Source organism: Hemitrygon akajei, chromosome 1 (genome assembly GCF_048418815.1).
Source record: "Hemitrygon akajei chromosome 1, sHemAka1.3, whole genome shotgun sequence".
NCBI lineage: Eukaryota > Metazoa > Chordata > Chondrichthyes > Myliobatiformes > Dasyatidae > Hemitrygon > Hemitrygon akajei.
In genome coordinates, this window is record NC_133124.1 from 103,781,757 (window position 1) to 103,795,495 (window position 13,739).

At 38.8% G+C, this 13,739-nt stretch overlaps 1 protein-coding gene across 3 annotated transcripts in view; it reads left to right on the top strand.

The window, feature by feature from the left end:
- Window positions 1-13,739, top strand: part of LOC140729184 (corticotropin-releasing factor receptor 2) — a 233,146-nt gene that overhangs the window by 62,518 nt on the left and 156,889 nt on the right. The window contains exons 1-2 of one of the 3 annotated variants that reach the window (XM_073048673.1): window positions 3,096-3,307; window positions 3,432-3,551. In XM_073048673.1, the coding sequence (XP_072904774.1) occupies window positions 3,184-3,307; window positions 3,432-3,551 (244 nt within the window). In that variant the 5' untranslated portion in view covers window positions 3,096-3,183. Of the gene's footprint in view, window positions 1-3,095; window positions 3,308-3,431; window positions 3,552-6,681; window positions 6,821-13,739 lie in introns of those variants that run through there. The other 2 variants (XM_073048683.1, XM_073048666.1) reach the window with 2 other exon arrangements.

Sequence of the window (13,739 nt, forward strand, 5' to 3'; positions counted from 1 at the left end):
TGGATTGTGGATGATTTGTTTCTACTCTAAACTTTTGGATCCTAAGGTGGCTGATTGGACCACTGCGATATCTGCACATTTAGTCATATATTGGGCTTGATGGAATGGGTAGGTGGGAAGTATGGAAGATAGTCCAACCCTTCTGCATCTATGTGGATGCTTCTGATGCATCAACTGGAAGTTCTCAGTGACACCCTAGATAGTTCTCTTTCACTGTGAGCAAGGAAGACTTAAGAATGCCCTTGAATACTTTACCCTTGCTATGTAGTATTTCCTCACGGTAATGGAGCTCAGAATAGGGTGTCCTTTTCATGCAACCAACATGGTTTGCACAACAACCCAGTATAACTTGGGCATCAGTTCTGGAGGTGTTGGCATGAGAGAGGAGGCTAACATTGTTCTGCATACCCTGTTAATGGATTTGGAAGATTTTGCAGAAACCAGGTTGGGTGGGGTCTCTCCTATACAGTTAATTGTCTTCTGTAGACAGAAGCATACATAATGTTGATGATAGTTACTGCTCCATAGACCATCAACTTAGTGCCATTTTGTGGTACTGATTTTCAAGCACTCTTCCCCTCTAGTAACAAAAGACTGTAATGGCTCACTGAAGGAAAAGGTGAACTTAATCAAAATTGAGAAACACCCACGTTTTCCTTGAGAGGTAGATTTGAAAAGATTGCTTCAGGCTCTCTTATTTGAGGTTGTATATTGTTGTCAAGGAAGGCCACGTATTGTAATTGATACTGCTCCCTGCACTTTTGCTGGGTTGCCGTACAGTGAAGATCATGTCCATTGTGCCTCTAGATGGAGACAATCTAAAGTGCAATTTGAAAACCAACTCTTTGTTCACTTGAGAGCTGCATTTTACGGGGGTGGGGAGTCAGAGTAGTGTGGGGAAGGGGAGAGTGGGGGCAGCAACTGAGGAGATCCTCAATAATGATAACAAGCAGCAATTAGATCATTGTGGTTACCACAGTCTGATTTGAAGCTATTTTGACATTGATTATGATTATGGCATCTTTGATTGAGGACTTCTGTTGTTCAGGGTCAGCGATGGATGTTGCATCCCAACTGTCTACATGATATGTAAGTTAGGCCAGTACGATATGGAAAGCAAGCTGTTACCCATGTTGTAGGCTCCCCCTCTCCACACAGCTGATGAATCTAAAGGAATAGCAAAGACCAATATAGTCTGGCACCAGTGACATCACATGAATTGCCAGTCAGCATTGAACTCAACATAAGACTCCTTGGAGGCTCCAGTTCCAGATTTTTCCCTTGGGAATTACTCCCCAATCCTTCCCCGTGAGTGGACATAGCTGCAAGGTGGCTCCTTGTCCAATTGAAGTCTTTGTCGATTGGTCAATGATATGTTTGTTGGAGATATATTTGTTATCTGGGTGAAATTGTTAGGTGTTTTGTCTTAATGAATTACAGATTTGCTCTAAAGATAATTATCCTGAACAGTCCATGAACCCCTGGACACTACCTCACTATTTTGCTCACTTTTTGCACTATGTACATATTATTTTAAATTTGTTTCTCATTGTAACTTAGTTTTTTTATTTTGCACTGTACTGCTGCTACAAAACAACAAACATCACAATACTGTATATGTCAGTGAAAATAAATCTGATTCCGATTCTGGCTCTTCTAATGAAGGCTTTACAAATCCAGTGCTATTTTCAACTGACACATCTTTTGTCCCTTAATAAATTTCAAATTTCAGTCAATGCTTTATCACCATGAATGGCAAGAGATGTAATATAGTATTTTGTTAGACACAGTTCTAAAGTGAGTTTCTAAATCAGCCTCTAGACTTGATTCCATTCTTTTCATACATTGTATGTCATCAGTCAGGATCAGTAGTCTTCATTGGATTTTATTTTAAAAAATCATTTGAGGTGAATGTGAAAGTTTGGAGCAGCTTTCGCTCTTTTTGCTGTGCCTTGGAAATGAGTTGAAGCACAGGGTATGGCATTCATAATTACTGTTATCAATAGCTGATAAGGTCAGTAATTGAGAGTGTAACCTTCAGTCTGAAAAGAAGTGCTAGAGAGCTGTCAGATAAATGAAAAATATAGAGAAGAGTCTGAGGGAGAGAGAGGAGTCAAAGATAATAAGAAAGAAAGATGGAGATAATAAAAGAGCACAGTGGAATAAGAAATTAAGAAGAACTGAAAAAGTAAAATAAAAGATAATGATAGAGGAAGAGAGAGAGAAGGGTATGCCAAGAGACAGCCAGAAAGAGATTGTGAGGGATCAAAAGCACAAAGAGAGACTGAAATAAACCGTAATTCTGGGATTGGGCTACCCAGAGACAGGCAAGAAAACCCCAAGAAGCAAGAGACAACATACTGACAGGGCGTGAGTCAGGAAGATACTGAATGAAAGGGACAGAGTGACAGAGAGAATCTAGGAGGAGAGCAAGTGGAAGAGACGAAGAGATAAATCAAATTTCTATTCTGGTCGAATAACAGGCAAATCGGCACTGAGACTGCGGGACTATTTAGGAGTAATAGTGACCAAACTGCGAACCGAAACAGGCACAAAGTCCCAACGTGTTTTAAAAAATGGTCGTAAAAGTATGAAACAAAGAGAAAATGTAACACATCACCAGGGACAATTAATTGAGCAAAAAAAAATTAAGTAGCAGACGCCACGTGAAGAGACGGAGGAAATCTGAGAGAAAATTAAAGAAAGAAAGAAATATGGACAGAGAGGAAGGGGGACAGTAGCAAGAGAGGAGAGGTGGGGGAATAGGACGGGAGGGGAGGCCAGAAAGAGAGGCTGGAGGAAATGAACGAGGTAAAGATACCAGGGAATACAGTGTGCGAAAGGGAAAAGGCGGACGGACGTGATTGCAGAGACATTGGAGAGAGCATAGATTGAAATAAAAATTAAATCATTAAAATGTGAGGGAGAGCCATAGTACATTAGCAGGAATTCACAAAGCAAGTAAACCCCTCGAATTAGCGATCTAATTGATCAGTCGTAGGCAGCTGGAACATTCCCATTGGCCAAAGAGGTGGAGCGAATGTAACGGAGAGGTGAAGCTTTAAACCAAGACGCTTCTCTCACATCTCTGGAGGCAGAGAGGAAGGGTGCCGCGGTAACTGCAAGAATAAACCCGTACAGAGATACACCGGTGTACTTCTGGTTCCGATTCCAGGCTGCGCGATGGACTCGACAATCTTCCAGATCATCATCGATGAATTAGACCCCAACTGCAGCCTGTTCGATGCTCTAAGTCTTCGGGATCATTTCTACGAAACGGAACCAGTCCCTGTTGTTGATCTGACTGGTATGACAGTCCCGAGCAAGAAATTGTAGATTTAACTTATAGAGTTACGGCTTACATTTGATATCACTTTTATTCCGTTATCCTTTTGTATTCTAATGCTACGTTTTTGTAACCTTTTCCTAAGGTGTTTATTGCAACTCCACAACCGATGAAATTGGAACTTGCTGGCCGAGAACCACAGCGGGGCAGCTTGTGGCGAGACCTTGTCCTGAATACTTCAATGGAATCAAGTACAATACTACAAGTAGGAACTGATTTAATAAATGTAAATGTGTATAAATACCCGTTAAAATTATTCTTTGTCGGCTAGGTTATATTTTGTTCCACGGTTAGCTTTAAGTAAACTGTGCTGTTAAAACACTTCTAAATGTAATTGGCGATGCAGTGGGGTCCGTAGAGCACCGTAATGTTCCAGATCTGTGTGAATACATTCGGTGGAAGTTGCATTTACTGCTGTGGGTGCTGGGGACGAGGCTGTTTAACTTGAATGAGTGTAAAGTTCGTATTCGAACCAACCAAAAGCAATGTGCAGTTTTAAATCGAGACGGAGAAGGGACTGAGAATGATGGTGGCTTCGGCTGTCGTTGCTGGAAAAAATGTTCCGTTCTGATCAGATGCAGCCGATAATGCAAGGGCTGTAACCAAACCCTGCCTTAGAAAGGCACAGTAAAGTTTGGTTGCCAAAGTGATTGCCGTGCCTTCACTCTGCAGGTACAACTGGGGCTTAGTGATGTGAGAGCGATGCACTTAGTGAGACATCCCCGCTGGTAGAAGTGGCCATAATACACTATTCGTTAAAAACACACACACAGAAGGGAAACGAGGGAGATTTTCTGTATCGCAATTAGTCTTTGTAATCTGGATTGCATCCCCGGAAAGGCTTCAGAAATAGCTTTCTCAAGATTGCTGGTTATATAATTAGAAGGCGGGGAGAGCAGTGGCTAAGTGAAGATTATCTTTGAAGATATGGTACAAACATGATGGGCCAACTGGCCTCTTCTGTGTTGTAACATTTGCTGCCAAATTGAAAATGTCAACATGTCAATTGTATGGTTGCAAATGTTCCTTTTTCATATGAAGTCTGTGTAGATTTAAATGCTGACATTAGCTAAATAAAACTGCTTACCTGCCAGGTGAAAAAGCCACATGCTTATCACAGGGAACTTTCAGAATATGCCTGGTCCATCAGTTACAAGAAAAATGCCATTAAATGTTCAATGTTCATTAAATGTTCACTGATCCCACAATAAGAAATACTCTGAACCTCTAGAACATTTGAAATTCTCCTGGATAAACATTAAGAGAATATTTTGTTTAAACGAATTAATTTACACAGTTAAAAATACTATCAGGAATTTAACTGTGTGTAAGATCACCAACTCAAAATATAGAATGATTGTGCGAGTTAGTGAGGAACTGAGAAGAAATTAAAAATACATCTTCTAATTTTGATGCAGGCCAACGTGCCTCCAGGAGCTGTTATACAGCAGAACTCTTGTTTTTTCCAACTGTCTTTATCATATGAAAGCAACATTGTAGGATAAAAATCACATTTTATTTTGATGCAATTTTGAGAAAGAGAATACACTTTACAAAGCTCTGACAAAATAATAATTACATTCTGGTCACTCCTGAGCGAATATCGCTGATCAAAAATATAACTTTCCAATGTCTGAATTCCAGCAAAGCCTAGAGAATCTCTTCAGTTAGTTGTAGGAGAAATAGACAGTGTTAGATAGTAATGAGAGCAAGACTGATACTGATGAATGGTACATTTGGAACTATTGTTTCAGATTTTATGAAGAAGAAATTTCATTTTCTAAGATAAACTAAATGGTCTAAATGGCAAAACAAAAATTACATAATTCATTTCAGCACCCATTTGATGAGAAGTGATGAATCAGTGGCTCCGGCTCCAGATCAAGAGATGTCACTCCATCACTCGTTGCCCAGAGGGAAGCTGAAGTGAATTACACAGCTTTGTGTCATTCAGACATTTTAGTACGCCTGTAGAAGTCAAAGTGGAGGCAGGATTCAGAGAGCATTAAGTTCCATACAGCAAATTCCATTATTTATTGAAACATTAATGCAAGAAGTGATGCAAAGTGCTTGCAAATAGGTTTCAAGGAACAGACTAGTGAGATGGAAAGGGAATCCCTGTATTGAGAGAACACAGGACTGTCAGTACAATTGAAGACCACGTTAGGCATCATCAAGAGAATTAATGATTTTCATCTGAAAAAATATATATAATTTGACATTGTGTCTGCATACAACTAAATGTAGCTTGGTTATGCCTTCATCTGTAATTTTACTTTACGTATTTTTCTTTTCTGTATCTCAGTTCAAATACTTTGGTATTTATTTCTCTCCAAGTATCTCACCAAAAACACAATTCTTAATGTGTGAACCTAGACACCTGTTAACAGAAGGGAGTTGAAACAATTGGTGATATTCCTTCTGAGTTCGGTCTGTTTTTATTTGAATTTCAAATCAGAATGAATTTGAAGACAAACTGCTGGAGGAATTTAGGAGGTCAGGCAGCTTTCAGAGAAGAAACTGGGCCATTGACATTCTGGGTCGATATGCTTCATCTGGATTGAAAGATAGAGGCAAGATAGCAGTTTGCTTTTTTTTTTAATTCAGGTTCCAGCATCTGTAGACTCTTTTATCTCCTTGAAACAAAGTAATGTTGCTAAGTTAAATAGCACTTGATTCCCATTCTGACATGCTTATCCGTCACCTTCTCTACCATCCACGGACGTTCCGACATTAGCCTCATTCACCACGACAGAAGGAACAAAGTGGAGTGGAAATAATGTAAAGCAACTTCAAACCCGAGGGATTGTCTAAGAAGAAAAACAACACAATTCCATTACGAGGTGTCAGCTATTGCTCACTTAGTAGTAAACTCATATTGAGTCAGTACGTTCTTGAATTCCACTCCATCATTTTAAGCATTAAAAAATCTAAGCTGATACCCGACATATTATTGAGGGACTGATGGAGGAGTCCTCTTTGTGTAAGATTTTAAACCAAGACTCCTTAAATTGCCTCAAGTAGATGCAGAAGATCCCATAGCACCATTTCAAAGAAGATCAAGGCAGTTCTTCTTGGTGCGTGGTGACTATTTTCCTTATTTCTATTTCAAAAAGGCATCGTCTAGTTGTTAACACATTGCTGTTTGTGAAACATGACTATATGTAAATTGGCTGCTATTTTTCTTGCTTTGTAAAAGTGACTACATTTTAAAAGCGTTTCCCCTATCCTGAACTGCTTTGAGATTCTTGGAAAATAACAAATGGCTCCTCGATATAAATCAGTCTGAGTTCCCTTTTTCCCAAATGCCTTAAGGTTGTTTCTTTCACTCCTAGCTCTGTATCTGAAGATTGAGACTTAGGTAGCTTCAAAGATGAATGGATCAGGCTAGGATTTGTCCTATGGATCACTCAGTATACACAACATTGCCATTTTCCGGTCATCCATGAGTATTAATCCTCCAAGCAAGAACTTGTAAGTACTGTGGGGTTGGGGGGTGGGGGGGGGGGGTTGAAAATCATTCCTGGTGTGGTAGAGCACGTTCTTGCCAAAGAATTTTTAACAGCTGATTAGGCCTACTGCCAAAGCTGTCTGATAGTGTCAATAGAGCACAACAGTAATAATGAGAACCACTTACCTTTGAAATATGTTTTACAAATGCAAGTATGATTTTTCATTTTTTTTATTTACTTGGTTTTCAACTACAGTTCTTACCTAACAGTAATGTTGACTTCAGTTTTGAAAGTTGCACTTGACCTAGTCTCAAAATCATTTTGGCAAGAGCTCCAGTGACTCACTTTATAACGTACAGTAGGTAAATGGATAGTTAATAGTTTGAGTTCCCTCTTAACTTTCCAAGCTATGGTCTGAGACCAAATGCATAAAGCATGTTATGGAGGGCATTAGTGGAAACCTAGCTGGAATACAGGGTACAATATTAATCTGTTTATGAGATAACTTAGGTACATGGAGCTTAGAAAAATAGAGAGCTATGGGTAACCCTAGGTAGTTTCTAAAGTAAGTGCATGTTCGGCACAGCATTATGGGCTGAAGCACCTGTATTGTGCTGTAGGTTTTCTATGTTTATATGTTAATGTATTGGACGTGGTTCGGGGAAGATTTAGTAGACTTATATCCGGAATGAATAGACTGTTCATTGTGGAATGATTGGGCAGGTTAGGCTTGTATCCACTAGAATTTGTCTTGTTTGAAATATCTAAAGGATTTTGACAAGGATGAATGTGAAAAAAAATGTTTCCTCTTGTGGGAAAATCTTGAAATAGTGATCATTTATTTTAAATAAGGAGTCATTGATTTAAAGCATAGATGAGCTGATCTCTTTGTAAGTGTTATGACTTCTTTCTCAAATAGAAAGAATGGTAGCAGCTGATTCTTTACCAACAATGGAGGTGGGGGTGTTTGAAAGGTTATGGAGGATTTGGTGGAAATATGCAGTTGAGCTTTTTGGTTGATTAGTCATGATCATATTAAAATATCAGATAATCAAATTTACTTTGATCATAAGAACATAAGAAATAGGAGCAGGGGTAGGCCATCTGGCCCATTGAGCCTGCCCCAACCTTTCAATAAGATCATGGCTGATCTGGCCATGGACTCATCTCAACCTACCTGCCTTTTCCCCGTAACCCTTAATTCCCTTACTATGCATATTAAGTGGAGCTGGCACAAGACACCATGTTTTCCATTCTTCCTTCTCATCTGTATTTTTGTATCTTAATTCATCTGAAGTTAGGAAACAAATCTGGGCTCAGTCAAGTCAAGTTGATTGTCATTTAACTGTATACATGTGTACCGTCAAACGAGACAACATTTCTCTGAACGAGCACATACATAACACATCATAATAACTTACGAAAGTAAAGATGAAATCTACAGATAGATTACACATAAATACACAAACTAAAGTGCATAAATTAAATATCACACCCCAGAAACTGGTGGGGAAACTGTCTCAACATCTCCCTCTGCAACCAGATCTTGGACTTCTGTACAGAAAGTACAAAATCTTTTGTACTTCTGTACAAAATCACTAGTCCTGTTACGCTGAGCACTGGTGCTCCCCAAGGCTGTGTGCTCAGTCCAATTCTGATGCATGACAGTATCACAGGATCCAGCTCTAACAGTCTCATCAAAGAGTGGTTGGCCTCTTCAACAACAATGATGTGTCAGAGTACAGAGATGAAGTGGAGTGGCTAGTTGACAGGTGAGAAGATCATTCGACCTTGGGATCAATAAAGCTGCAGAAGATATTGTGAACTGTACTTACAAAGGTGCAGTCATGATAATAAATAGAATTCAGATTTTGCTAAATGTTGGAATGACAATATTTATGCATTAATATCCGTGAAGTCCAACTGGTCTGTCAGGTCTATTCAATTAGTTACCTGAGAGACACATAAAGAAAAGACACATAAGTGGCCAAACACATAATGCACCAGTAAGGTAATTTGATTGAGATCTATCAATTGCCCAAAACACATTGGAGTTACAAATGAAAAAAAAGTGTACTCTTTAGAATTAGAAATTTGCTGAGCCCTCATCAAGTCTCTCTGTTTGAAAGACTGTGGCGACTTTTTACTGAGTACCTGTTTGACAGTTGATTCCAACAGATAATGAGTCCCTGTGAAAAGCTTTATTTCTTGCCATCTATCTTAATATGACTTCAAATTTTAGAGAAGTGCCCTTCAGTTATTTCAAATAATGTAATGAAGCTTAAGCCTACTCCTTGGTTGCTTTAAAAGCCTTCAATCATTTGACATCCACAAGGACGTGATAATAATGGTAATAACTTCAAAGTGCTTCTAGTCACACCTGATGCAATGTATACAATTTATTATAGTTCTTTAAATAATTTAATGTTATATTAAAGAATTCCCTTGTGTTTTGCATGCAGTACCTTGAGATATTGTAGATTTTTTGTGTTGTTTGTTACATGACACAGCTATCCGAATACTATGATAATTGGCCCAAGCACAGTCAGTCCAGCTATCTGGAAAGAATGCATAGAGAGTTACCTTGAGATTTTTTTTTTTTGGAACCTCTGAGTGCCTTTAGAACTTCAAAATGCTGGTGATGGTGCATGTCTACTTCCCCCAAAATAGTTCAAAAAAGGGTAGTCTGGTTCAATGATCAAAGCAAACTAATACCTGCATCATGTGAGACAGCAGAGTACATCTGAAATATTTTAAACCCTGCTTGCAGTGTTGTATGGAGCTGAATGTCATTTTAGTGAGGATGTTAGCACTGTGAAATTAATATCTTCTGTCATGTGAGAGAGCAGCAAAATGATAGTGTCAATCAGTGTACGCTTCTGATTTGATGACTGAGCTATCACTTTGAAGTTTAAGGATCTAATACCTCTTTCAACCTTGGAAAATCTAAAATGCTTTTAGCATCAGGGAAGTGGTGAAGTTGAGTTAGTTGATATCCCAACGGCAGTTAGCAATGAAAAGATCCAGAGTAGGCAGAAAGCCAGAGCAGGATGTCCAGGAAGAGGAGGAGGGGTCATCAGCTTGGCGTCCTTGCCAAAGAAGTAGGCACAGCGATGGAGGTGGCAGAAGAAGAGCTCAGCGCCATGGCGGGTGCTATTAGAATCTAGAGTTTAGCTGTGTTCATGCCCTTGTATGTTGTAAATGGAGTTGATTATTATTCCATGATGGAAAGAATAGTCTCCAAGCTCTGTTCGCATCCATTGCACATCGGTGCCTCATTCATGATTTTTGACATTGAGCATGAACTTTCTGGCAGGCTTTAATTCACTTTCTTTAATTCACGAAGCATTTTATTGTGCATACATTTGAGATCTGGAAGAGGGGACCAAGTGTAATGTATCTAAGTTTGCTGATGATATTAAATTGAGTGGAGAAGCAAATTGTGCAGAAGATACGAAGAGTCTGTAGAGAGATATAGATAGGTTAAGTGAGTGGGCAAGGGTCTGGCAGATGGAGTACAATGTTGGTGAATGTGAGGTCATCCATTTTGGAAGGGAAAATGAAAGGGCAAATTATTATTTAAATGGTAAAAAATTGCAACATGCTGCTGTGCAAAGGTTCTTGGGAGTTCTTATGCATGAATCACAAAAGGCTGGTTTGCAGGTGCAGCAGGTTATCAAGAAGCCAAATGAAATATTGGCCTTCATTACTAGAGGAATTGAATTTAAGAACCGGGAGGTTATGCTGCAACTGTACTGGGTACTGGTGAGGCTGCACCTGGAGTTTTGGTCTTCTTACTTGAGGAAGGGTATACTGGCTTTGAAGGCAGTGCAGAGGAGGTTCACCAGATTGATTCCAGAGATGATGGGGTTAGACTATGAAGAGAGAGTGAGTCACCTGGGAATGTACTCACTGGAATTCAGACCAATGAGAGGAGATATTTTAAAAACATATAAAATTATGAAAGGGATAGATATGATAGAGGCAGGAAAGTTGTTTCCACTGGTAAGTGAGACTAGAACTAGAGAACCTAGCCTAAAGATTCGGGGGAGTAGATTTAGGTGGAGATGAGGAGGAACTGATTTTCCCAGGGAGTGGTGAATCTATGGAATTCTTTGCCCAATTAAGCAGTGGAGGCTACTTCAGTAAATATATTTAAGACAAGGTTGGATAGATTTTTGCAAAGGGGAATTAAAGGCTTTGAGGAAAAGCCAGGTAGATGGAGATGAGTCTATGGCTAGATTAGCCATGATCTTATTGAATGGCAGAGCAGGCTTGACGGGCCAAATATCCTACTCCTGCTCCTATTTCTTATGTTGTTATGTTTTTATACCAACTTTCTTTTGTACCCTGTACCATTAAAGCTCTTCTTTGGGTTCTTATAGACCAAGCAGAAAGCTACATGCTAGTGAGTCTTATGTAAGTGGTAGGAAAATTAATGAATTAAAGATGTGATTGTTGTACACTTGGAAAATTGGGCTGATAGTAAGCATGGCTTTAATGAGGGAGATCCCGTTTTACTAATCAGACTGAATTTTTTTGGCAGGGAACTAAGAACATTGAGAAGTCAGGGTTTTAGACATTCTCCATATGGACTTTAGTAGGGCATTTGACAAGGTCCAGCACAGTAGGCTGGCCTCTACGATTAAGGCATATAGGGTCAAAGGTGAGGGGGCAAATTGGATCCAAAATTGCCTTTCTGATAGGAGATGATTCTTATGAGGCTCTATTCAATTCCAGCTACTCCGTGTCTACACAACACACTTTTCCATATACAGTATATATTTTCTAAAGCATTATGTTTTCTAAAGAGCTTTCAATTTAATAAATCAAAAATCTGATAAATAAAGTGCAACAAAATAGCCTGAAATGTCTTCCAGTTTAAATATTTACACTGCTACCTGGTCTGCAACATTCGACCACATAACAACACTATATAGTTTCAGGTTCTGATGAATTGCTGCATAGAAAAATTGATCTGCTTTGGTGCTCCTGCCTTCTGTCCAAATGGTCCGGCTGAAAAGCATGGATTTGGATTTTGGGTGTGAACAAGCTCATGTTCAGTGGAAATTATTTCACCTCCCTCATCACCAGTTTCCTCAATGCCACCACCCCCGCCCCGGCAAACAAAAGTTCAGTGAGATGCTGACTCACAAAATGTAAATTATAAAGATGAGCGGGAACTTGATTTGTACAAACAGAGCTGTATTCCTGACAAAAGATCATCTGGCCACATACTATATTCTGCCTCATCTCTTGAGTATTTCCACTTAGTTTCTTCTTTTCTGATTTCAGTTCCTCATCTGTTACTGCCTTTTCCTATGGTTTGAAAATTATATCATGTCTCCTTTTAGATCTTTAGTACGTAGTTTCCGAGACACTTCTTCAGTAAAGACACTGGGAGCGAACTGAATTTCTTTGGTCTCCTGAAAAAGTAGAGCCTTTGGTGAGCTTTATTAGCCATGATGTCAGTATTGTTGGACCAGGACAGGCTATTGGTAATGTGCACACCTAGTAGAAACTTGGGATCTTTTGCATCCAGCTAGGAAAAGTAAAGAGGGCTCAGTTTAACAGTATCCATAAGCCACACCTCAAAAATGCAGCACTTCCTCTCTACTGTATTAAGCTCAGATTATGTCTTTGGAATGTATGTTCCATAATCAGAAGGTGAACAGAGCTGGAGAAACTGCATTCTGTTTCATATCTCAGATGAATAAAGAGTCTGCATTATTGTTCTAATGCTTAGGAGAGAATATAAATTGTCCCTTCAGAAAGAACAGAAATGGAGCACAGGAATAGCATTGCATTCTGCTGTAATTTTATGTGTTTAACATAAATAGGCTACAGGATTGGAGATTGTGTTAAGTCTGAGTAGTAATAAATGAAAAAAAAAATATTGATTTGCAATTGCTATGCTTGATGCAGCAACGATTAAGTAGTTTTGTTTTTAAATCTTAGTTTTGGTGCTGTTTTGGGTGTATCACACTAAACTTTACTTTGCTTGTATTAGTAAAAACATTAGCTGTCTCATGCATCACTCTGTTGACTCCTTGATGGCACCTTTGTCTTCTGAATCAATAAATTTACCTCTTGCATGTTTAGCATAGGTTGACAAATTAGTGAGAGCTGAGTGAATGCGGTGGTATCTGTCAATCAAAGTCAAAGATCGTTGTCACATGGACAAGTACATCTGTGTACAGATGCAATAGAAACTTTACTTCTAACCGCATCATGGGCACACGGTATCATATAAGCAGCATTCATAAGGAAAATATAGATGTAAACTGTACACATCATTTACAAGAAAACAATTAGATCAACAAAAAGATTAAAGCACAGTTTAGTAATTTGAAAAATCAAGCCTTATATGTACATATTGTGTTTAAAAGATTGTAGACCTTGAAGTGGAATCCTCCTTTGCTTGTTTGAAATATAAACTATATTGTCATTCACAATAATTATTTATTTTCACTTCTGGAATTGTGCTCTGCATTATGGATCTTTTGTTGCTATGAAGGATTAAGAGTACTTCAATTTTAACACCGATTAAGCTTCTACTGGAGATTTGTCAGTTATATCATATCTCCTTCAGGTCTTTAGTAATTTCCAAGATACTTCTTCAGTAGCAATACTGGGAGATCACCGAATTTCTTTAGTCTGAGAAAGTAGATGTAATAGATATGTGTTCCTGGGTACACTTTGAAAATAATGTCTGAACCTTGGAGAGGGTACAGAAGAAATTTACCAGAATGTTGCCATGAATGAGTGATTATGGTATCATGAAGTGATTGGAAATACAATACTTTCTCCGTGGGCCACATATCCTCAGAGGGTGTTTGACAGAGGGATCTAAGTTCATGAGTGAGTTTCACTGAGTAAATAAACTAAAACACTTATGAATTAGAAGGGTCATATATTTTAAATGACTCAAAGTAGCTAGA